The sequence below is a fragment of the Kogia breviceps genome, chromosome 13, assembly GCF_026419965.1.
Source record: "Kogia breviceps isolate mKogBre1 chromosome 13, mKogBre1 haplotype 1, whole genome shotgun sequence".
NCBI classification, from domain to species: Eukaryota; Metazoa; Chordata; class Mammalia; order Artiodactyla; family Physeteridae; genus Kogia; species Kogia breviceps.
This window is the reverse complement of record NC_081322.1, coordinates 84423904-84448709: the sequence shown is the minus strand read 5'-3', so window position 1 is coordinate 84448709 and position 24806 is coordinate 84423904. Positions and strand designations below refer to the sequence as shown.

General features: G+C 48.5%; 2 protein-coding genes across 2 annotated transcripts in view; one reads left to right on the top strand and one right to left on the bottom strand.

Annotated features, from left to right (window-relative positions):
* Nucleotides 1-2742: 2742 nt before the first annotated feature.
* The window catches only part of LOC131767988 (solute carrier family 22 member 1), a 31121-nt gene continuing 9057 nt past the window's right edge, over nucleotides 2743-24806 (bottom strand). The window contains exons 3-11 of the mRNA XM_059083523.2: nucleotides 22591-22745; nucleotides 20101-20269; nucleotides 18773-18887; nucleotides 18430-18536; nucleotides 14443-14657; nucleotides 11863-11971; nucleotides 6408-6520; nucleotides 5157-5256; nucleotides 2743-2851 (exon numbers count right to left, since the gene is read on the bottom strand). Of these exons, the coding sequence (XP_058939506.1) occupies nucleotides 2743-2851; nucleotides 5157-5256; nucleotides 6408-6520; nucleotides 11863-11971; nucleotides 14443-14657; nucleotides 18430-18536; nucleotides 18773-18887; nucleotides 20101-20269; nucleotides 22591-22745 (1192 nt within the window). The remainder of the gene's footprint in view (nucleotides 2852-5156; nucleotides 5257-6407; nucleotides 6521-11862; nucleotides 11972-14442; nucleotides 14658-18429; nucleotides 18537-18772; nucleotides 18888-20100; nucleotides 20270-22590; nucleotides 22746-24806) is intronic.
* On the top strand, nucleotides 9285-9560 carry LOC131767994 (large ribosomal subunit protein eL42-like). Its single transcript, XM_059083529.2, has one exon. The coding sequence runs from the start codon at nucleotides 9285-9287 to the stop codon at nucleotides 9558-9560; it is 276 nt and encodes a 91-aa protein (XP_058939512.1).

The following is a 24806-nucleotide window of genomic DNA, read 5'->3' as shown; positions in this document are numbered from 1 at the left end:
CAAACTTAGTCTTCATCTCAATCCCCCACTCTTCCAGGAAGTGTCCTCAAAGGAAGCCTGTCCTCCACGCTGCGGCTCATCCCCTGCAACGTGTGTGCATATGATGGGCACGGTCCCAGCAGCCACCTGGCACCTGGGAAGCCCTGCTCAGCAGAGCAACGAGACGGCGGCACCTGGGCCGTCCCCAAGCCACCAACTAGCCCTGGGCAGGCGGCCTCGGACTTCTTGAATATAAGAAAGGAAGAACTTTATCCAGTTGAAGCCTCTGATAGTTGGGGGCTTTCACTTACAGGCGAATTTAACCCAGACTAACGTACCCCCTGGGAGCTCCACCAACATCTTCAGGCGCCAGACACTGAACCCTCACCTGCGGGGAGGAGGCCGAAGTGGGGTGGACAATAGGACCCACTGCCCTCCGCAACCAGGCGCAGGGGGGGGAGCTGGTGGGACGGCTCAGTTCTTTCTCCAGCGGGAGCTCGGTGGCTCCCCTGCAGGATGCAGATGTGGGGACCAGGTGGCACGGAGGCTGGGACAAACCATAAAATCGGTAGATGGTAGAGGAGGCGTGGGAGTCACATCCAGCTCCCTCCAGGGTCGGGTCTCCTCTGCGACGTAAGGCTGCTGCTCTATGGCCACTCAGTGCCCCAGGGAGTGAGGCCAAGAGGGGGCACTTCCTGCCCTGCGGCCACCTGCCCTCTTCAGGCACCGTCCCCGCCCCTCCCGTCCCCAGTCCACTCGGCTCCCACCTGGCAGGCGACCCCGTCCCCATTGCTCGTTTTCTTCCATCTCAGGGGTTGGCTTTCAAGACCCGCAGGGAGAAATCTCTAAAGGTTGGGCTCCAGGCACGGAAGGAAACGTTGGGGCAGGACTGGGGAGGTGATTGCCGAGACCCTCAAATCCCTCCACCTACTTAAGAGGCCGGCCTTGCTAATCCACCTCGTCTCACAATGCGACCAAAACGGCCTCACAAAGGCTTCATTCCTACTGTGAATCCCCACGTGGCACGGTTCCCAGCACACCCTGCAGCTGCCTTCGGCCTTTCTGAGAGCCCAAGATGACAGAGGCATACAGCAGGCGCTCAGCACATGCTTGCTGAAGGAACAGGACTTCCCAGCTGCCGGGAAGGAGGGGGCCCCTGGCTGCCACGCCCTCTCCAGGAGCTTCTTCTGTTTTCTGAGGCCCGAGTCACACCTCCCGGGCTCTGCGGGTAGTCACAAGCCATCTGTGCCCTCCACCCTCCTCTAATGGGATTCACGCTGGCTCGTTCGTTGTAGCCACGGCGAGGAAGGCAGGAAGGGAAGAGGCCCAGCGTCACCTCTTGACATATAGGAGCTGCTCCTGGGTCTGCAGACACGCAATCCTTCACTGTTTAGACAGACCACACTGCGATCCAAACCCTTGTGTTTGTTCAAGTAAAGCCTGACCTGCTTCTCTTCCAGAAACAGGGCCATCTAATTTGTCCAGACATGTCTTCTGAGCAGAAAGACAGAGGTTTCTCTGTTGTTTTAACGATGACCCCTCTCTGTCTAAAGCCTTCCTCAGGAATTTTGCCCAAGGATTCTAAGAAAGATTAGAGAGGGCATTTTTAATACACATTTGAAAAACTGATTCAAAGCTTGCAATTTACATATTTGTTACCAGTAAAGAGTATAATTGCGAAGGTCAAAAAGATAAGATACAGAGTCAAGGCTTTGATTGGGAGAAGCTGAAATGAAGCACTAGGTCCCCTCCATGGGTCCAGATGTGTTTTTGTTATTTATTTATTTATAATTTTTTAATCGAAGTATAGTTGATTTTTAGTTTTTGTGGGTTTTTTTGCCAAGGGCACGGTTTCAGGTTTCCAAGTAGCCCACGTCCATTCTCAAGGGAAGGTCAGGTGCCATCCAGGACAGAATCCTGAGATCTCAGGTCCCCGAGGCCGGCCCCCCGCTTAGAAAACGACCACAGGTCTTTGATCATATGCCTCCAATTCACATTAGAATCTCTTTTCCCCCAGTGAACTCTGAAGGGTGCCCAGGATGTTGTCTTTGTGGTTTGTCTCACACTTAAAGAAATTTAAGTAAAGTTTGTGTGTACTCCAGGAATGAAATCACTTCTTGAACCAGACCTTGAACCAGTTACTACTGACTCACAGTGAACTGAACTCCTCTTTTTGCTATATTTACTGTGATATTCCATAGTTGGCATGAGTTGACCTTCTAGTATCTCCAACAAGAACTAAAAGCAAGAGTGAAATAGAATAAAGTATTCTTAGAATGTAAGTGGCAGAAACGTCTTCCCTAAGGAGCAAGTCTTATGCCATTATGTGTAAACAGGACTGGTGTAGAGTTTGCTGGAGGAATCACCATGTTTAAAAACCAAGTGCCCTCCGAGAACTCTACATGTTGAAATACTTTTGCCAACACAGGCACCTACAAATACAAAGACATTTTCTTTCAGAGTGAATAAAACAATACTTATTCTAGGAAACCAGTTACGGAGGCCGCTTTTATAACAGTATTTAAATTCTATTGGACCTTCTAAGCGATTTAGATAATTAAGTACCTGGTAACCACCAACAGCTCTCACTGGAAAGGATAAGTAGATAAAAGACAGCCAGGGCTTTGAGAGACTTAAAACAAAGAAAATAAAACAAAACAAAGCACATTTAGCGTTCTTTAGAACTGATACTGACTCAGGGGCGGGCAAGTGGGAGGAAAAGCTTAGGGCTTCAGAGCATTTCTTCCGATGACAGCTCTGTCCTCATCTCCGCCACCCGGTGCCCAGCGAAGCATCCCGCTCGGGTGCCTGAGAGTTGGATTCTGATGTTTGGATTTGAAGGTAAATCTTGTTTTCTCTGGGCTTTGCTTTCCTGTAGCAAACAAAAATTTAAAATCTAAGTTAAAACACATAATGGGGGACTTTCCTGGTGGCGCAGTGGTTAAGAATCCGCCTGCCAGTTTAGGGGACACGGGTTCAAGCCCTGGTCCAGGAAGATCCCACATGCCGCGGAGCAACTGAGCCCGTGCGCCACAACTACTGAGCCTGCGCTCTAGAGCCCGCGAGCCACAACTACCGAGCCCGCGTGCCACAACTACTGAAGCCCGTGCGCCTAGGGCCCGTGCTCCGCAACAAAAGACGCCACCGCAATGAGAAGCCCGCGCATTGCAACGAAGAGTAGCCTCCCCCCCTCACTGCAACTAGAGAAAGCCTGTGCCCAGCAACAAAGACCCAGTGCGGCCAAAAATTAATTAATTAAAAATTAATTGATTAATTAAAATACATAATGGCTTGAATAAGAAACTGTTGCAAAGTTGTACCCAGGAATAAGTCTCAAAAGAAGAGGTGAGAACAAGGACAGCAGGTGACAAAGAAGAGAAAGGTCAGTAGAGACCGCCAGTGACCACTTCTGGTTCTCTGCCTGGCTGCTAAGAACGGTTTCTTACATTTTTAAATAGTTTTCAAAAATTCAAAATAAAAGATAATTTCTTGACACTTGGAAATTAGATGAAATCTAAATTTCAACATCCATAAATAAAGTTGTGCTGGAACTCAGCCATGCCCGTTCGTTTGTGTACTGTCTGTGGCTGCTTCCGTGCTGAGAGGGCAGAACTTGGCAACAGAGACAATGTCCCCGAAGCCAGAAATGCGTACTGCCTGGCCCTTTAACAGAACGGTTGCCAGCCCTTCACACAGAGCACCTGTTGCGTTGCCACCTCACTCCATCACCCGACAGTCCACACTCCATTCTGAAGCTGGGGACGGTGAGGGTATCTGCCATTATTTCTTCCATCTGTAGAATGGGTACGCTAATGACAGGAGCTGCCTCGCAGTGCTTTGAGAGGACGGGGTGAGAAGGCAGCTGAAACTCCGTGAAGCTGACGCGCCGCGCCGCGAGCCCTCCGTTAGCTGGAGCTACCACTACTCCCTTCCCCTGACCTTGTTTCCTGGAAAGTAGGGAAGAAGGCGTCATTGAAATGTTCTCTCCGGCAACAGACCGGGGCCACTATTTAGGGAATTAGGATAGCGGAGAAAACAGATAATGAAGTAAGTGATGATTATGCTTTGTGCAGGGCGTTATCAAGAACCCAGGGTGGACAGGGTGGTGTTGGGCTCAGAGCAGAAGCCCCTGGCCTCAGCTGGCAGGCCAGGAATGGCTACGCTGACGGAGTGAAGGGATAAACGCAACATCTTAAAAGATGACAAAGTGCCTACAGACACATTACAATGCAACATTTTAAAGTCAGGTAGTCAACCTTAGCTATATATGTCTACAGCTTGGGACCAAAAGGAAGCTTGTCGTCAGCAATTACAGAACGCGTTTACAGTTAAAATAGTGTTTGTCCCTTATCGGCGCTGAGTAATGCAGATTTCCTCAAAGTGAGGAGCACAGAGGGCCTGAACGGGTATCGACTGTCATTAAAAGTTCAGGTTTCCGGGTTCCTCCATTCATTTACCGAGTCAGAAACCTAGAAGGCCCAGGAATCTGCATTCTTCTGCATACTACGTTTGAGCGTCACTGAGGAAATCACACCATATGCGAGAAGAATGGAGAGAATCTAGGATTTATTGAACACCTACTATGTGCCGGGCAATGGATTGGTCGCTATCACCTGCTTTATCTCATTGAACTTTCACAGCAACCCTCTCAAGTATCATCATGGCTATTTTTCAGGTGAGGAAGTGAAGGTTATAGGGTTCCATGACATTCCCAAGGTCACTTGGCCAAGCAGGCGACCACCCCCGGACTGAACCCAGGCCTCACTGAGTCCACGGAGTCTATTCTCTACTTCCCGGGGACACTTGTGTCCTTACTGTGGGATCCAGAGAACCGAGCCTGTAACGACCACATCATCAAAGGCTTTGTCTTTCTTCCTTTCCTTTTTTATGGCTTTAAGGGTAGGACCTGGGACCCCACCGAGCACTCGTCCCCATCATGGGAATGAAAGTTTTAAGTGGCTCTTCTTTGTGAAGAAAGTCACTAAGGAAGCTGAACCAACCATCGCTAAAAAGACGGAAGACTGATTTAAAAATAGCTTCCAACTCAGAGCTGTTAACTCGGGGGGGGGAGGGGTGACCTGGGGACCTCGGTGTTCCACGTGGTCAGCATCACAGACAAATCACTGTACCTCACAGTTCAGGCCGGATGACCGTCTGCCCCAGCGGCCAGGGCTCACCTCCGCAGGTTCTCTGCGTCCCTGATGGTCTCCGGCAAAGCGACCCCCTTGGTCTCCGGAAGAAGCAGCGTCATTCCCCCGGCAACTAGCCCCAGAGCCGCTTCAGATGAGACAGATTTCACATGGAGCCATTAGCGCACGGTCAATACCATTTACATAGGATGACAGCTAACTAACGAGATGCCTGGGTAATACGCATGTGAGGGTCACTTTTAAAAAGTTGGGAACATCTAGAAAATGAAAGCAATAGGATAAGTGGGGAAATGGCGGAGTAAGAAACGGGAATATTGTCTTTGTTTTACTTCCACGTAAGTATATAGTCCTACAGTAACTGAAGTTTAAGTATTAGGGGGATTTATTGATTCAGGTACTTCAAGAACAATATGGGACTCAATTTTAACTAGTTACTATATATATAAAATACTATATTAATTTAACATAATATATTATAGTATTTGTATAGACTAACCATAATTTATATATTATCATTTATATTCAGTAACTATAGTATATATTATATACAATAATTTGTTGTAATATATAATTATATACTTTATAACATACATTATATTACAGTTAGTATATATAAATATTATGTTACCATATATACATTTGATACGGAGCCTAGGTGATATGTATGTGGGCAGTGTGGGTCTCTCTTGCTACTCATCACCCCCCGTCGTCCCTCGCGGGTTCACCTGGACCCAGACATATGGCAACGCTCTACAAGGGCGGCCATTTTGCCCTCCACCGAGTGGTAGGTTTGGGAAGAGGTGGGAGAGTCCCCTCCTCCTTCTCTAACCCAATATAATCAGTAACAAAGCTGATACTAAACGTCGATTCCCATTTGTCCCCCGTGTCTGCTGTCAATTGTTAAGATCTGGACGCAGAACAGGGATGATAATCTAGCATCTTCAAACCTCTAGCAATTACATGTTAAATACACAAAAATTGGGAGTCAAATTCATAAGAAACCAGGAGGCTATGTCAAATGTTCTCTCCGATTCTATTCCATAGAATGAATTATTGGACTCCAGAGCCATAGGACATAAACCTCTGGCCCACCTTCTAGGAACAGCATCTTATCTACCCCGTGAAGCAAGACAGAGTGAACCAGGAGCCAATGAAAGAGCAGGCAGCATCCTCCCCTTCTGTACACTCACTGGGGGATATCATTTGCTCATCAGATAGTTCTCGAGTATTCACACTGAACTGGAAGGAAGGAATAATAAATGTCGCATGAAGTCTTACCAAACAAAATGAGTGGTAAGCCTTGCCAAACCTCCATCAGCCTGAAGACCAGAAAGGGGGTGAGGACCCCACCCAAGTCACACAGGGAGGAACACACCATCACTCCAAGGTTCCTGATAAAATACAGAGAACAAAAAAGACGACACCTCTGTGAATCAATTTTCCAAATGGTAAGCTTGTTTTAAAGCAAACACACCATTCCCGAACCTCCAGGGAGGGGAGAGGGGCTGGAGATGGAGTTAATCACTGATGATTTAATCAATCACACCGAATTCTAGGTTGACAGTTTGTCTTTCAGTACATCAAGGATGTCGTCCTACCACCTTCTTGTTTGCATTGTTTCCAATGAGAAATCTACTGTCCTTATTTTCTTTGTTCCTTTTTCTGTCTTTTTTCTCTGACTGTTTTTTAAGATTTTTGTGATGCGCCTTTCTTGATGTTGTGTGTGCGTGTTCTGGGTCAGTCTGTTCTGTTACATGGCATATGCCACTTCAAATTATAAATCCAAGCATTCTTTTATTGTCAGACATTTTCTTCAAGTTTATTTTTTTTCTTGAAGTTCTTTTGTTTCATTATTTCAATTATCTTCTTGGGAACATATGTATAAACATGATCTCTAAGCCTTTTAAACTCTGCTTATTTCAATCTTAGTTTGCAACTCTTAGGCCTGTCTTGCCTTTCCTTTAATATATCAGTTTCCCCTTGTACTGCTTTCAAAGTAGGTTTCATTTGCCAAGTATTTTAAGTTTTCTTTTTGTTTCTTTTTAGCCTGAGCTGACTTCATCTATTGTCTTATCACATAGTCTCCCAAGAACTTGCATCTCTGCTTTACACTCTTATTTTATAGAGATGATTGATTCATTCATATTTTGCATTTAGTTGTAGTATACTTGGCCACACTTTTCATTTGCGTTCTGACAATAGTTTCCCTGTGCATTTTCTTCATTTGCCATTTGCTTTTTCTCTTCCTTTCCCCCTTTCATCTCATATTTGTAGAGCTCCTGGGCAAGCTACTTTTTAATTTATTCTTCTTCTTTCAGTACTATGATTTCTTTCTGTATCAGCTATTTTAGAAGGATTTGTGGGGAGGGGCATGTTCTAGGCTACTAGAAGTTTTCTCTCTGACCAGGGTTGTCTGTGATTAGATGCTTTGGCCTCTCTTACCCCTGGTCTACAGGGGCTGACAGTACAGGACTTCTCCCCCTGCAGGGGCTCTCTCTTCCACCCCACCTCACAGCACGCTGCTCCCTCAGAGGTTCCTGAATGTTCTCCCACAGCCTTGCCCTCTCTGCCTCATCTCCAGCCACACACCACCCAGGGAAGGAAGCATATGCCCCCGGCCCTGCATCCTCCCTGTTACAGCAACAAGCGCTTGTGGGTTAGACCCTTCAATGTACACGTCCTACTCTGGAAAACCACCGGCCTTGTCTCGTGTTTGCTGTCACAGTGAGCTTCCCTGGAGTCTTCCAGACCCTCTTAGACTCACTGCAGTAGGCAGCCCTTCTTCTTCACTACTGACTTGCAGGGTCATCCTAGTTTCAAAAATGCACTTGCATATTTTTTCTTCTGTTTCTCATTCTTCTAATAGCGATAGTGTGATTTCCAAGAGGAGGAGAAAAAGACACCATTATTTTTTTTTACAATTTTAAGAAAATAAGTCTTAAAAAGAGAGAAAAATTTGATAAGCACACAGAAGCTAGATGAAGTGAAGAACCAGTCCCCTTCTTTAAAATTCATGTATCTGTGATACTTCATTCGTTCATTCTACAAGCACCAGGTGACTGGTTAGTATAGCTATAGAACAGTTTCAGGAGGTACAGAGAGGTATGAGATGTAGTTCCTGCTTTCAAGGAGCTCATAATATAATGATGAGGTAAAAATAGGAGGATGATTTTCAATACAAGGCAGAGCATATTGATGCCAAAAGAATGCTCTTGATAATATATGCTGCAGACAGTTAGAAGGAGGGTGCTGTTCAACTCTAAAGCCTCCTGTGAATAAGAGGCAGGGTCAAAATGGTTTACCTAGAAACTGTTTGCACTCGAAGTGTTTATAAAGTAATAATCCCTTTTTTCCGATTTCAATTTGATTCAATTGATTGAAAATATCGAAACTTCCCTGACTGCCTTGCTTTTGTGTGTGGTGTGTGTGGATCAAGTTTAAGTTATTTCTGAACATCTGGCCTCCCTTGCTAATGACTCAGAATCCTCATCAAATTGACTCTCTGCACAAACGGTCAAGGGCTCCTGGAGGACTGTCACTTGGCCTTCCTCCACCCAGGGCCAGGCACTCAGTACCTTTGGCACTTTACATTCTGGGTCCAGTGGCCATGACAATGGAATTGTTTGGCCCGGCTATTTTAGACTCATCTCAGAACTGCCAGATGTAGGTTTTTCTCTTTCATTTGTCTTCGTCTCTTTGCACTCATTCCAAGCAACCTTTTCCAGATGAGAATACGAGAGAGGGCCTTTTATCGAAGGGATGGGCGGGAGAGAGGGAAGAGTGGATCAGAGTCACCCTTGTGTCTTCTGGCTTAGGGAGGGGTCCTGAGAGCTGTCCCGGTGTGAGAGGAGGATGAGGAGCTGGAATAGTGCTTAGACTTCACTGGTCTGATGACATGGGGAGACGAAACAATTTATACAGAGGAAAAAACAAGTTTAAGGAGATCTGCCAAATTCTAACAAAGATCAGAATTAAAGCTTTAACTAAAGTGGTTAATTACTTTTACAATAAAAACACTCTTCATTTAAACGAAGTCTTCTAAGATACACATGATAATAAGTCCATGCAAAGACGCTCAACATTATTAGTAATTAGGACAATGTAAATCAAAGTCGCAGTAAGAGCTCTTTCCATGCCGACAGCGCTCTCACAAGCATGGTGAACGTTCCTGAAACCCGCCAGCCTTTCTGTAAGAAGTGTGGCAGGCACCGACCCCACGAGGTGACACAGTACAAGAAGGGCAAGGATTCTCTGTACGCCCAGGGAAAGCGGCGGCACGACAGGAAGCACAGTGGCTGTGGAGGGCAGACTAAGCCGATTTTCCGGAAAAAGGCTGAAACCGCAAAGAAGATTGTGCTGAGGCCTGAATGTGTGGAGCCGAACTGCAGCTCCACGAGAATGCTGGCTAGTAAGAGATGCAAAGCATTTTGAGCAGGGAGGAGATAGGAAGAGAAAGGGCCAAGTGATCCAGCCGGGAGCTTCCTATTTTGTTTTGTTATGAAGACAATAAAAATTTGAGATTGTTTACTTCGTTTAGTTTCAATTGTCTCTTTCTTTCTTTATTTATTTTGGAAGGGAAGTAAACTAGTGCCATCAATAAAATTTTCCTTGGGGAAAAAAAAAGTCACAGTAATACCACCGTTTCCAAGAATTACTTATTTTTTTTAAAAGCTGGCGATACCAAGGACTGATGAGGATGTAGAACGAACAGCTCTCTCACACGCAGCTCGTGGAACAGAAAATGGTGCGGCCACTTTGAAAAACATTCTGACAGTTTCTCATGAATTTAAACTCACATCCACCACGTGACCCACTCCTAAGTGTTTTTATTTTTGCTATTCTACTTATTTTTTATTTAGTTATTTTTTTCACACACACACACACACACACACACACTGTATTTTATTTTTACAGGAGATAAATAGACTGACACCAGGCATTGTAAATGGTTGACCACAGCAAAAGCAACAATGATTGCAATTACCAAACATGAAACACACTTGTACTGTGTCATAATATTGACATTCAGTCCAGTCATCCTCCACTGTAACCGCTCCTTTACTTTGCAGTGAAAACTGATTTGTATATTTTTTGCCCGAGTCCTTGTGGGATTTTTTTTTTATTCAAACATAAAGTCACAAAAATTATAATCCTCCTCATCAGTTCACTCAGCCCCATGTAATTAATCACTCCTAAGTTTTTACCTAAGAGAAATGAAGACATATGTCCACTCAAACACCTGTATGTGAATTCTTATTGGCAGCTGTATCGTAATTACCCCGATCTGGAAAGAGCCCAAACCCCCATGGGCTGGGAAATGGACAAACAAATCGTGGCACATCTCCCACACGGGGGACAGTACTCAGCGATAAGAAGGAACGAAGCACTGCTACGCGCCACAGCGTGCACGGGTCCCGCCACGCCACGTGAAAGGAGCCAAACACAAAAGGCTACGCTCTATGTTATTTCCTTTACGTAACATTCCGGAAAAGGCAAAACCACAGGGAGAGAAATCAGACCAGTGGTTGCCAGGTACTGGAGGTGGGAGGGGAGAAGATGGACCACAAAGGGATAGGAGGAAGCATTTGGAGGTGATGGAAATGTCTCTCTATTACATTGACTGCGATGGTGGTGAAACGAATATAATCAACACTAATCGAACTGTACCTTTCAGGGGGAATTTTGCTCTAAGAAACTTCTACCTCAACAAACCTGACTTTAAACAATGAGTCCTCTAGGCCTGTTGCTATGTTTACCGAGTCATCATGGGACAAGCATCCGCTTCAAGGTCAGAAAGAGGCGGGTTCTTGGTTGCCAAGAGGCTGAGGGGGTGGGGGAAGGATAGACTGGGAGTTTGGGATCAGCAAATGCAAACTATTATATATAGAATGGATAAACAAAAAGGTCCTACTGTAGAGCACAGGGAAGTCTATTCAATATCCTGGGATAAACCATAATGGAAAAGAATATGAAAAAGAATATATATATATATATATATATATATATATATATATATATATATATAAGAATATATATATATATAATGCATAATTGAATCACTCTGTTGTACAGCAGAAATTAACACAACATTGTAAATCAACTAGACTTCAATGAAAGAAAGAGAGAGAGAGAAAGGAAGGAAGAAAGGGGGGAAGGAAGGAAGGAAGGGGGAGGGAGAGAAAGAAAGAAAGAAAGAAAGTGGGTTCTTGTCTGGCCCCTGCCACTTTCTAGCTGTGTGACTCTTGGAAGGTCTCTTTCTCTTTGTAAACCTCAGCTTTCTCATATGTAAAATGGGATCGCAAAGACATTGTAGGATGACCTGCTGCCCAAGTCTGGCAATGCTCTGTATGTCACTGTACGAATATGAACTGCTCTGAAGCAACTTATGTCCAGAGGTGTCAGTGGAGCTGTGGAAGTTTAGACAACAGGTTGGGGCGAAGGACAGGGTTGAACCTCAGCCTCCCACGCGCCGCCCAGGGCTCTCTCCTCTGTGCCAGACGCCTTGTCTCTTGCGCTTGCCCTCTGTACAGGGCACGATGCGACCCTTTGTCCACTGAACCTGTGCATTCCACCTTCTCTACCAGATTAGGCGAGGGGCCTGTTTTTGATGCCCAGCCCCCATCTCAATGTCAAACAATCCGCCCTTGGGGCCTCTTGGCGGATGGTCCTCACCGAGCCTGGCTGGCCCACAGCTCTGCCAGCAGCCACCCGGCCCACACCAGCGTGCACTCACCTGAGGAACGTAGGGTACAACTCAGCATTCACCAGGCACACCATCTGGAACGCGAGGGTGATTCCCATTCGGCCAACACAAGCTACCACGATATTCAACCAGTGCAGATCTGGAGAAGAAACACACGGAGGGTGTGGAGAGCAAGTGAGGACTGTGCCCATGGAGTTGCCGGGAGAAGCCATGATTGGAACCTTGTACTTCAGAGCTGGAAGGGCCGGAAAGATTGTCTTATCTGACCCCTCCATTGTGGATACGTTAACTGAGTCCTGAAAGGTTTCAGGACTTGATGACGCATGAGGGGAGGCCCTGCTGGGCAGAGAGACGAATGTGCTTTTCGAATCTCAGCTCGGCCTCCCGTCAGCGGTGGGACCTGGCAAACGCTTTACTTCTTCTTCGTTTTTTAAAATTAATTAATTTATTTATATTTTGGCTGTGTTGGGTAGTTGTGGCACGCAGGCTCACTACTTGTGGCTCACGGGCTCTAGAGCGCAGGTTCAGCAGTTGTGGCGCACGGGCTTAGTTGCTCCGCGGCACGTGGGATCTTCCCGGACCGGGGCTCGAACCCGTGTCCCCTGCATTGGCAGGCGGATTCTTAACCACCGCGCCACCAGGGAAGTCCACGATTTACTTATTCATGCTTCCGTCTCCTCAGCTGTAAAATGGGAATAATTTTACCCAGCTTATAGGTTGTTGTGAGATTTAGAGATAATACATGTCAGATGTGCACCGTGACCACTCCGTAAGTGTTGGCTTTTTAATTATCGTGGATAGCGTGGCTGCTGGCACGGCGCCTGGAACGTAACAGGTCCTCAACAGCGTGGCTGTCTCGGGCACAAGCCCTGGAGCTGGTAGACCAGATTTCTCATCCGCAGCCTAGTGCTCATTTCCCAGCACATTTTTTAACCCAAACATCTTTCAGAGCAGTCTGAGAATATGCGGAAAGTGAACCCTCGTCTCCTCCCAGCAGAGTGGCCCGGGCCCGGGCAGAGGCAGCTCTCTCTCAGCTGAGCCATCACCTAAGATTTATCCCCGAGGTGAGAAACAGTCTCAGACCGCAGGCTCCCTCTCAGCACTCCATGCTGTTACTAAAAAATAAAAACAAAAATAAAAATATGCCCATTCATTCCATTTTACCAGGATTCCAGAAAAAGGGGGGAGATGGGGAGAAAATGGGTAAAATCGATTTCAGATGCACTATGCCTCTTTTCCTGTCTTCTCTGTTCTCTCTCCACGAAAGGAGGGAGAAAAAAACTTGAGTTCTCTTTTTCCATCTCTCTAAATTTCCAGCCTGATCTATAGAACCTGGTTCTTGAGAATACAGATTTTACAGGGCGCTTCCCGTGCTATCCTATCCAAAAGCCTGTGCCCAAATGACTCAAACCAGTGAGCTCAGAGCACAAGTAATAAAAACTGAGAAAACAGCAAATCTGCCTTCGTTTTTTTTCAACATTTCCAAAGGTAAGAGATGAGAAAGGCAACTTATGTACTTAAATTAAAACCACCCAAATGACTCTGCTTTGGCTTACCTTGGACTGCTAAGAATTATGGAGTAAAGCTCACAGGTACCAAAACGGCTGGTGTTAGAAAGACTAGCAACACCAAGCATTGGCGAGGATGTGCAGCCGTGGGAATGCTCCTGCGTCGCGGTGGGAGTGTGAACTGGTCCAACCATATGGAGAGGGGTCTGGCTACATCTACTAAAACTAGCATACGTCCCCCTCGCAGCAAGGGAAATGACTGCCCACGAAAAGATGTGCCCGAATGTTCACTGCAGCCTCAATCCCAATAGGCAGATGCCGGAGGCCACACAACTGTCAATCAACAGTGGCGTGGATGTATAGTGGGGTATTCATACACTGGGACGCTGCACGATAAGGAAAAAGTACAAACTTCACTCTCATGACAACGTGGACAAACCCCGTGGACGTTAAGGATGAGCAAATGAAGTGAGGTCATACAGAGCACGCGTGGTACGGTTCCGTTTGTATGAAGTTCAAGAACAGTCAACATTAATCTGCAGTGGCAGAGACCAGAGCAGTGGTGACCCGTGCAGGGGTGGTGAATACTGATGGTCAAGGAGGGTGAGGAAACCTTCCGAGATGTTGGCAATCTTCTTTTATCTTTTTGTAGGTCGTGGTGCCCAGGCATACATACATGTAAAAATTCACTGGCTTGAGCACTTATAATGGACTCATTGTATGTATGTTATACCTCAATGTAAATGTTTTTTATTTATTTATTTTTTTTTTGCGGTACGCGGGCCTCTCACTGTTGTGGCCTCTCCCGTTGCGGAGCACAGGCTCCGGACGCGCAGGCTCAGCGGCCATGGCTCACGGGCCCAGCCGCTCCGCGGCATGTGGGATCTTCCCGGACCGGGGCACGAACCCGCGTCCCCTGCATCGGCAGGCGGACTCTCAACCACTGCGCCACCAGGGAAGCCTCAATGTAAATGTTTTAAAACATGATTCTAGACTCAGGTAATGCCTTAGTCTTTGTTCCTGTTCCAGAGGCTTATAAAAGAGTTAACACGCTATTCCCACAATTCAATGACCCGGAAGATGATGAAAGTGGACCACTCACCGTGTGAGATAAAGATCATGAGGAAGCAGGCTGCCCCCACCACCAGATTGGACCCAGCCAGCGCGCAGAGGCAGCCGAAGCGCTCGATGGTGACGAGGATAATGAAAGCTGCCGGGAATTCGACCAGAGCAGAGTAGAAGAAGTCCAGATAGAGGTTCCCGCCGGTGACGCCCATGTGCATGATGAGGCCCTGGTAGAGTACGGAGCTGGTGAACCTGAGCAGGGAGGAGAGGCCGGGTCAAAGGCAAGCTCCTCGGAAGAGGGGAGATTTAGGATACTGGCTGGGAGGGAGGATAAAGGACACTGCGAGCTGGGTGTAGAATGTTCTAGAGCAATATGAGAAGAGGGATATCAAAATCAAGAAAGGTGCCCTTGAGGGGCCCTCGATGACACCCTCCTTTCACAATTTATGTGAGGGTGTGACTTACAGGATAGGTTCACGTTTTCAAGAAAAGGCAAACAATGGTAGCTACTGTTTACTGCGCACCTGGGTGCTGGCCCTGCTCTGAGCACCGCATGTGCCCTACCTCATCAGATGCTCCAACGGCCTCCAAGGGGAAGGGCAGCAGAAGGCAGTGGTGAGTGAGCAGTTCCAGGAATCAGACTGTTGTATGAGCTGTGTGGTCTTAAGTAAGTTAACTAACCTCTCTGTGCCTCAATTCCTTCAGCTGTGAATTTGGGTTGTCTTGAGAATTCTTTGAGGTAATGGACAAAAAGCGCTCAGTATAGTTCCGGGCACATAGTGGGCACTCGGTGAAGATGAGATGTTACTGCTGTCTTTCCAAGGGCAAGGATCCAGAGCACAACAGGGTGGAGAAGTCGGCCAAGTCTTTCCAACTCCACAGCGGTCCTCCCTCCACACATCACACCATCTTTAACAGGCATTATTCCCTTACTCTTTTTACCTCATATCCTGCCGCATGACCCCTTCATCCATATTCGAGGAAAGAACAGCAATGTTACAGAAAATGGCACACAGACCGATGAGGACCAGCACATCAAATTTTCCCACTCAGGGGAAAACTTGGAGAGTCCCATGTGTCACTTTTGGTCAAACTACATAATTTGGGAACAATGAATGATTCTATTGGTACAGTTGTTCCTCACTATCCTTTGGGGATTGGTTCCAGGAGCCCCCAGGATACCAAAATCCAAGGATGCTCAAGACCCTTGGATAAATTGGCGTAGTATTTGCATAGAACTTATGCACATCCTCCTGTGTACTTGAAATCACCTCTAAATAACTGATTATACCTGGTATAATGTAAATGCTATGTAAATAGTTGCTAGCATGCGGCAAATTCACGTTTTGCTTTTGGGGACTTTCTGGAATTTTTTCAGGTATTTTTGGTCTGCAGTTGGTTGAACCCCCAGATGCAGAACCTGCAGATAATGGAGGGTCGACTGTCTTTACACTGTGAGAAGAGATTTAGGGGGATAAGAAATTATTTTCTTATAGAAATGCCAACTGCCCATCAGCTCCAAAACTGAGATCACAGCGGATGTTTCTCATTACTATACCCCCTGGTTTTATAAAGCTGCACCCAGAGAAGCATGAGATGCTTTTGTTTCTAGTTCTAAATTATTCACGGTTGAACCAAAGGGTCAAGAATACAAGAAGAGGGACTTCCCTGGTGGTCCGGTGGTTAAGAATTCGGCTTCCAATGCCGAGGACGCGGGTTCGATCCCTGATCGGGGAACGGAGATCTCACATGCTGCGGGGGCAACCGAGCCCACACGCCACAGCTACGGAGCCCACTCATCCTGCATGCTGTAACAAAGATCCTGCGCGCCACAACTAAGACCTGACGCAGCCAGATAAATAAATATTTTTTTAAATGTAAATTTGAAAAAAAAAAAAAAAAAAAAGAGTACAAGAAGGCAGGCACTGGCAACAACTCAGTGAGTTAAGATGAGCCCGGTGGGGTCCTCCATGCTGGTTAGCTCAGCCGGTTAAATGAGAACGGTCACCTTTAACCCGTAAAGAGACTGATCCAAGAGAAAGGAATGGAGAACCCTGGTTTTTCTGTCCAAAAAGACCCCCCAAAAAACTAGCAACAGTTAACAAATGTGCAGGGCTGCCATCTTCTGGCCGGACCCATGAATTGCATGCACACATTAAAACACAAACAGCGATTTGTAGCTGTCAGGCCTAAGCCCTTTATACATATTATCTCATTAATTCTTCCAACAGGCCTGTGAGTAGGTCCTACCATTACATCCACTGGCTGATGAGGAAACTGAGTCACAGAGATCACGAAGCTTCCTGACAGTCACACAGCCAGGAAGTGACGGGCACCCCACCGGAGAGGCTGTGATGAATGAAGTGGATGGGGGGGGGGGGCGGAGAGAGGGGAGGAGACAGCGGGAGAAGGAGTCCAGGGGCCAGAGAGCGTGAGGCCTCCTAGGAAGGAATCTGGTTTTCTTCTCGGTGGATTAGGAAGCCAGTGAGGATGTGGACGAGGGGGTGACCCGGTCCGTGACCTTTGCCTGCTTTGTGAGCAGTTCCTGGGGGGACAGGAGTGGGGGCAGACCACCAGCGGGGAGGCTGCTGCAACCGCGAGGACGAGAGACCACGACACCCCAACTGGGACCTGAGAGTGCAGGTGACGAGGAATGGCAGAGCCTCAGTATACTTTCAAGACAGAGCAAAATCTGCCCAAGGACTGCTTGCAGGGGTGTAAGACAGCAGAGGGGACAAAACCGCCACCTTGACAGGAGTGCTCAGGGCCGTGGAGTAATATAGGAGGGGGGCAAGCCTTCCTCTCTGCAGAGTCCCGGGCCTCCACACCGAAGAGACATTGCTGAGTCGAACACTGAGCATATGAGACATGCACCCAGGCACCCGGGGTGTTTGCAGAGGCCCGTCACGTAGCGGGGCACAGGGCTCCTGGGCCTGCCCGGAGACACGGTGACCGGCGCTGCCTGGACAGGGTGAGGTTTGCCTGGGATGGATTCTGTGCAACAGTGGCCACTCATTCAACCTTCAGCAAGTATTTACTGAGGGTGCCAGGGGCTGCCCTCTGAGTTGGAACCCTTATTTCATGGAAGGGCAAACAAGTGCAGGGCGGTAGAGCGACTCCAGGGGAACGGGAGCCCGGGGTCCAGCTACGCAGCCCAGGTATTCGGGGAGTAACTGAATAACCTCCCTCGTGCTGAGGAGAAAGCCCTGACGTCGGGGGCTGACCCGGCACCGCTTCAGGAAAGAGCGTGGAGACCCCGTCTCCAGGTAGCTACCTGGGAGGTGGATGCAGCCCAGGGGGTGTGCGGGGGTACATGGCTGAATCTGGATGTGGATGTGAGTTTCCTAATCTGGGGGTGAAAAAAAGCACGGATACTCTCATCGGGGTCTATAAAGGTCTTAGATGAGAGGAAGGGCTCTTCCTCCTTGAAACCAGGAGCCACTGACATCTCATCCACCTTCTGACGCTATGTCAAGACTCGGCTACTCCCCAAAGATGAGACGTGTGGGATTTGAGGCAACCTTGAGAACCCTCCGTCCAGCTTACTGTTGACCTCTCCTATGTAAGAATTTCTTCTTACTAAAATGAGGCCCCAGGGCTTCCCTGGTGGCGCAGTGGTTGAGAGTCTGCCTGCCGATGCAGGGGACACGGGTTCGTGGCCCAGTCAAGGAGGATCCCACATGCCGCAGAGTGGCTGGGCCCGTGAGCCATGGCTGCTGAGCCTGCGCATCTGGAGCCTGTGCTCCACAACGGGAGAGGCCACAACAGTGAGAGGCCCGCGTACCGCAAAAAAAAAAAATAAATAAAATAAAATAAAATGAGGCCCTTCCTCTACTATGCAATCGTCAAGGGAGAAATCAGGTGTCTATTTAAGGGCTCTTTGACCACTGGAAAACCATCTGGAAATTTCTTTTCGTGCTTCCCTTTTTCCACCCGAGTTGTTCCACCGTCTTTCACTGGTAGCCGGGTATGCAGGTAAGCCCACCAGTTCCATCCGGGGACAGGCGTCGGAAAGGCCCCTTACCACAGGCACATTAGGATGAAGCTGTGCTTCCTCAGGCGCGGCGTGCGGAACAGCTCTACAAACGAGGGGCTCAGCTTTTCAGTGACATCCTCTTCCAGAGACAGCATCTAGGAAGGAGTCAGGGCGTCAGCTGCATCCAAGCCGCCGTGAGCAGGAAACGCCGTCAGAGCCCCCTTTCCTGGCCCCCGCCCCGGGGTCGGTCCTCGCATGGCTGTCCGCCACACCCATCACCCCAAATGTCACCAGTGCCCTCTTCCTCCCAAGGCAGCCCCACAGGCATGCTCTAAGTCCTAAATGCAACCCAAAGTTCAGTGACGGGAGAAACCCTTTGCTAGTTTGTCACCTTTAGCTCAGCAGGAGGCAATTTCCCATTCTTTTGGGCTATGTAGCCCATTATCTTTACTGCTTGAGTGTTTCTCTTTTGCGATAACAGCCATCGGGGGGACTCGGGCACAAACCTGTGGACACAGATCATCACTACTTCTCATTTTCTCCAGAGCTCATCGGATGTAAAGCCCCGATCAGAGCAATGTTGGTGCTCAGAGCAGCCTGCCCTCCTCACGCTGGGACTGGAATTCCTCAAACGTCTGGTGGATGAGGACCTGGGGCCACTGTGTGCTGGCCCAGAGAGCCCACACAGGAGCTCCGTGAGTCACTCGCGCTCTTAATGCCACCTGCTAAGATCTACGGACCAGAAGAGAACCATCGCTTCCTATGTAGCCTTCATCCGGTGGGGCGGGGGTCCCAGTCTCTCCTGGAAGCCCGCAGCCCTTCTCCCCACCCCAGGAAATCTCTCACACATAACGGATGCTCCACACGCCCCACCCCTTGCGATGCAGCAGATGCCTCCTTGTAAGACAGGGGCTGTTGAACATGTCTCAAATATTTCCAAAACAAAATAAACTATAGTCACTTTTCTATTTTTTTAGCATCAGACACACCATGGTGTCTATTTCAAATGGGACAGGGATGTTATAAAGTCAAAGACTGGGAATCTCTGGTCATCTGAAGACACACAGGTATAGTCTCACCCAACCGGGCCCTCGGGACTCAGCCAGGGGGTCCCGTCACTGGAGAGCCCCTTGTTTCACACTGACAAGGAGGGAGCAGGCTCTTCCTGAACGGGAATGTACTTAGAGCCGCAGTTTTGAGAAACTGGGTGGACTCGATGCCTCCCACGGATAAGATCTGCCCTCAGCAACACGGTGACAAAAGCTGCATGGCCGCGATCGTTGTCTCCACAAACCTCTCTGCTACCACGCACCTCCCCACCCACCGACCCCCGCCTCCCTCTCCCACAATAAAAACTCATCTGTCTAGTTGCCCCTCCCTTCACCCTGCCAAGGGCTGACAGCTAATAAGATTAAGAGCTCACTTGAGCAGGTTTTGTTCATAACAGTTTAATGTGCACCCTCCCCAAAGGTCATTTCATCCCTTCATTCACTCGGCAAACAGCAGATGCCTACTTTGTGACTCGGTGCACTTCTGTCTGACTCGTAGCATTCCAGCCTCTATCTCGGGGACGGGAGTTGAAAGAAGCTCTGTTTGAGGGCAGCGCCCCGGGGAAGGTGACAGAACTCCCCAAATGGCACAGATGGCTGTAAGCCCCAGGCCTGCGGGTCGGGCCTCCCTGGCCGCCGGGAAGACGGGGTCCCCGCGAGGACACAGTACCAGCAGCCCAGCAGGAGGAGGAAGGTGGGCAGAGAGACTGCCAGCTGGAGCCAGCGCCAGTGAGGGACAGCGTAGGCCAGCCCGGAGAGCAGCACGAGCCCCACCGTGAACGCCACCTGGTAGAGGATCGCCACCGTTCTTCTGTAGGCCAAGCCCACGAATTCTGTGACTGAAACAGGAGAGATGTCCCTGGAGGGCTCCACCGAAGAGCGAAGCCAGCGCGGCACGCATGCGCGCGCCCGCCCCCTCTGTGCGCCTCCGCGGCTCCTTCCGCCAACGCCCTTCCGCCGCCGCCTCCCCACGAGGCCCAGTCCTTTGGTCCCGGCTCTCCTCCAGCCGCCTCTTTTTGAAACCCCACCATCTGCCGCCTGGAGTTCTCCTTTTCACGCGGCAGGATTCAGGCTGCCGGGCTCCCTTCCCCGGAATCTTCCTCCCATCGGCTCCAGGCCGAGCTGGACTCTTTTCCACGACCCCCCGGGAGCGCTCGTTAATTTCACGCCCGTCTTTGAGTGCCCGCCAGGGACCTGGCCCTGTTGTGGGTGTTTGGATGTATCGTGAGCTCAGTCGGCAGAGTCCTGCCTTCCTCAGCCCGCATTCTCGTGAGAGATGGTGGACGACACACACAAGTGAGTAAATCACAGCCGGGTCATGTCGCGACCCGCGGTGTGCGGAGAGAAAAGGTAAATGGCCCGAGGGGATTCAGGAGAGTCCAGGGTGGAGGGGTTGCAGAGTTTCAGAGAGCAGTGGGGTGGAGCTTGTGCATGAAACCTGAGCCAAGACCTGCAAGAGGTGAGGGAGTTAGCCGAACACAGAAGGGCGAGGCGAGGTAGCCCTGTGGACGAGGACCCCCCCCCCCCCCGCCCCGTCAGTGGGCCTCATAGGCTTGCGGAGAACGTTGGCTTCCAGGGCGGGAAACGCAGAGCCGCTGCGGCACAGGGGTGACGCGGTCCCACGTCTATTAAAGGCTCACTGGGCTCCCTGTAGGTGCCACAGGGAGACCACCGTGGAGGTGAGGTGAGGCTGCTGTCTGGGAGCCGTGGAAGCAGCAGAGGAGTGAGATGAATGGCGTTCCAGAGGAATTTTGAAAGTAAAGGGGACAGCAGGGCTGGGGCGGGGGGGGCACAGGTGGAACAGGCTGGGGGGTGGGGGAGGACAGGCTCCTGGGTCCTGCCACGGTGAGGGGTCAGGGAGCAGAGGAGGAGTCAGTACAGCGGACTGACCAGGAGCCGCGTTCACAGGACCAGGGAGTGTGTGACCCACAAGCAAGTGGGGACAGCGTGGGAAGAGCAAAGCCAGGGGCAGCTCTCGCTCCACCACAGATACATAGGGTTCCCGGTGGGTCTCCCTTTCTCTCTAGCCTTTGAGCTCCTTAAAGGAGGACGGGGGCCTTATCTCTCTTGGCACCCCATCTCGCCCCCTGCCTGCCAAAGGGCAGCAGGTGCCCACGCTGCAGGGAGGCGTATGGGGCGGGCATCCCTCTAGGCTACACCTGGGGCACTTCATCTACCTCACAGCCTTGTCATTCCCATGTAGAGGATCCTGAGGCACAGAGAGGTTATGGAACTTGTCCATAAGACCACACAGCCAGTCAGTGTTGGGTGTAGATTTGACCTCAAAACTAATCCTCTTCACCATGTGCCAAGTAGTGCATGTTCAGCATATAGATGGCTGGGCTCTCACTAAATATGTGCTGAACTCACTAAACTTAACCAGCGTGTTCGTGGTTTCTCAAGGGAGGAATATGATTTTTCTTGGCTCTAGTGAACTCTTTCTCAGGATGCCAAGCCATAGGACGTCGTTTTCAGAGATGGCAAGACATGGCAGAAATGTGGATTACCCCCACTGCTGTCTGATGTGCCCCAGACCGGTGGAGGGATGCACAGATGCTTCTTATACTACCTTCTTCTAAGGAAGCATTTTTCATTTTCTAGTCTTACCCTTCAGAGAAAATTTGAAAAAAAATAGTATATAGAATTACATTGCTTTACACGTCACTTTTAAAAATCATTATGTTTATCTCTTCTTTTATTTCCTCTGTCTTCTCTCCTAACTGTTTAGTGTCCTTCAAACCAGTTGAGTTTGTTGTATTTACTTTGAAAGATGCTGGTTCTTTCATATTTAAAATGTTAAAATACTCTCCCACCTGTCTCCCCTTCCTGCACACCCCCTATCGCTGTAACCACATCACATGTGATCTTCTTTTCCCAAATGGATTAGTTGATACGGAAACACTGATTCATTTAAGTGGTTATTTAAGTGTCTCTCAAACAAAAAGAAAGAGAGAGGAGAAGGCCATCCTGACAGCATGCCCAGCCCTAGTCACACAGACAGCAAATACAGCTAGAACGACCACACTTTCTCTAGACCCTGCAAACATCCTCTTCCCCGAGAAAACCCAGCTCCACCTTCAGCTTCATCCCATTCTACCCCACTACCTGACTTCCGTGGCTTCTTACAGTGTGTGGAAACATCAGGCCAGAGGATGCTTACTCAGGGTGTAGCCAGCCGTCCAGCTGCCCTTGCTGACCAGCCCCTGCCCCAGGCGGAAGAGCAGGAGGCACGTGTAGTCTGGAGCGACCGCCGTCAGGACGCCCAAGATGGCGCTGATGAGGGTGGTGGCCAAGAGGCATACTTTTCGGCCAAACCTGCAGAGCAAGGAGACAGCGAGGTGAGGTGAGCATTGAGTATTCACAGGGACGGTGGGACAGCAAGTGTCTCTAGTGGGAGACAAGACAGTTTTTCTGAGGGACCATGCAGTGCGTTGATCGCTGCCCCTGCTCAAAGCCTGACCTGGTCCATCCTCAGTGAACGGCGACAAGCGGCTCTGGCGAGGTTAATTAAGCCACTCTGAGGAGGAATCCTGATCGCTCTCAGCGATATGGAGCCTCAGCCAAGGATGAGTGGCCTCCCTCAGTGACTCTTCTAGTTCTCAGACTCATCTCCTCTCGTTACCTTTGTATTTAACAGACTGTATTGTTATTAACAGGGGCACCGGAAACCAGGCTTTTCCCTACATAGTTAGTCTTATCGATGGTCATACAAGTTTTTCTGGGAAAACCTTCAGTTCTAATAGTATAAATATTTTAAAATAAATTTATTTATTTTATTTTATTTATTTTTGGCTGCACTGGGTCTTCGTTGCTGCGTGTGGGCTTCCTCTAGGTGCTGTGAGTGAGGGCTACTCTTCATTGCAGTGTGTGGGCCTCTCATTGCGGTGGCTTCTCTTGTTGTGGAGCACGGGCTCTAGAGCGCAGGCTCAGTAGTTGTGGCGCACGGTTTTAGTTGCTCCGCGGCATGAGGGATCTTCCCAGACCAGGGCTCGAACCCATGTCCCCTGTATTGGCAAGCGGATTCTTAATTACTGCACCACCAGGGAAGCCCCTAATAGTATAACTATTGAAAAGCGTTTTTCCCTTCCTTTTTCATGAATAAAATGGTCAAATTATTTGCTAAAACTTCATCCCATAATTGTGCTTTATTGATTTGATCTTTTAAATCTTATCCCACATTCTCTGGCAGTAAGGCAGGGAAGGAAGGGACCAACCTCTTATGTGGTTACACTGAACTTGCCCACACCCAGGATCTCTCCCCCACCCCGGCCCAGCAAGCCCTCTGCTTTTCTCTGTCATCCTCCTTCCTGGCTTCCAGCATGTCTACTTCATTTATCGACTCCATGTCTTCTTGCCTCAAACTTCTGTATACAGACACTTCTTGTCTGAAGCCCACATCTTCTTACCCAAGAATGTTCAGACATAATAGTACCAGCATCCATTTTCTCCTGTGTCTCCTCCCAAAGGCAGCCTCACCCACTGCACTTGGGTCCAGCCCTTGACTGAGCCCCTTTGGTTCCTTGCTCTCTCCATGATATTGTCTCATCTTCCTGGACCCTTCACCTCTCCACTTCCCCATTTCCTTCACAGCCATCTTGTTTTAAAGAGTCATCCACACAATGATCCAAAACCTATGGGATGCAGCAAAAACAGTTCTAAGGGGGAAGTTTATAGTGATACAAGCCTACCTCAGGAAACAAGAAAAATCTCAAATAAACAACCTAACCTTACACCTAAAGAAACTAGAAAAAGAAGAACAGGTAAAACCCAAAGTTAGTAGAAGGAAAGAAATTATAAAGATCAGAGCAGAAATAAGTGTAATAGAGACTAAAAAAAAATAGAAAAAGTCAATGAAACTAAGAGCAGGTTCTTTGAAAAGATAAAATTGATAAATCTTTAGCCAGACTCATCGAGAAAAAGAGACAGAGGGCTCAAATTAATAAAATCAGAAATGAAAAAGGAGAAGTTACAACTGACACCACAGAAATACAAAGGATCATAAGAGATTACTATGAATCATTATACACCAATAAAATGAACAACCTAGAAGAAATGGATAAACTGCTAGAAATATACAATCTCTCAAGACTGAATCAGGAAGAAATAGAAAATATGAACAGACCAATTACCAGTAATGAAATGGACTCAGTAATTTTTAAAAAAATTTCCCAACTAAAACTCAGGACCAGACAGCTTCACAGGTGAATTCTACCAAACATTTAAAGAAGAGTTAACATCTATTCTGTTCAAACTTCCAGAAAATTGAAGAGGAAGGAATGCTTCCAAGCTCATTCTAAGAGGCCAGCATCACCCTGATACTGAAATCAGACAAAGACACCACAAAAAGAGAAAATTACAGGCCAATATCTCTGGTGA

Excerpts from the sequence above, each read along its gene's own strand:
- LOC131767994 (XM_059083529.2), top strand. The coding sequence starts at position 9,285 with ATGGTGAACGTTCCTGAAACCCGCCAGCCTTTCTGTAAGAAGTGTGGC.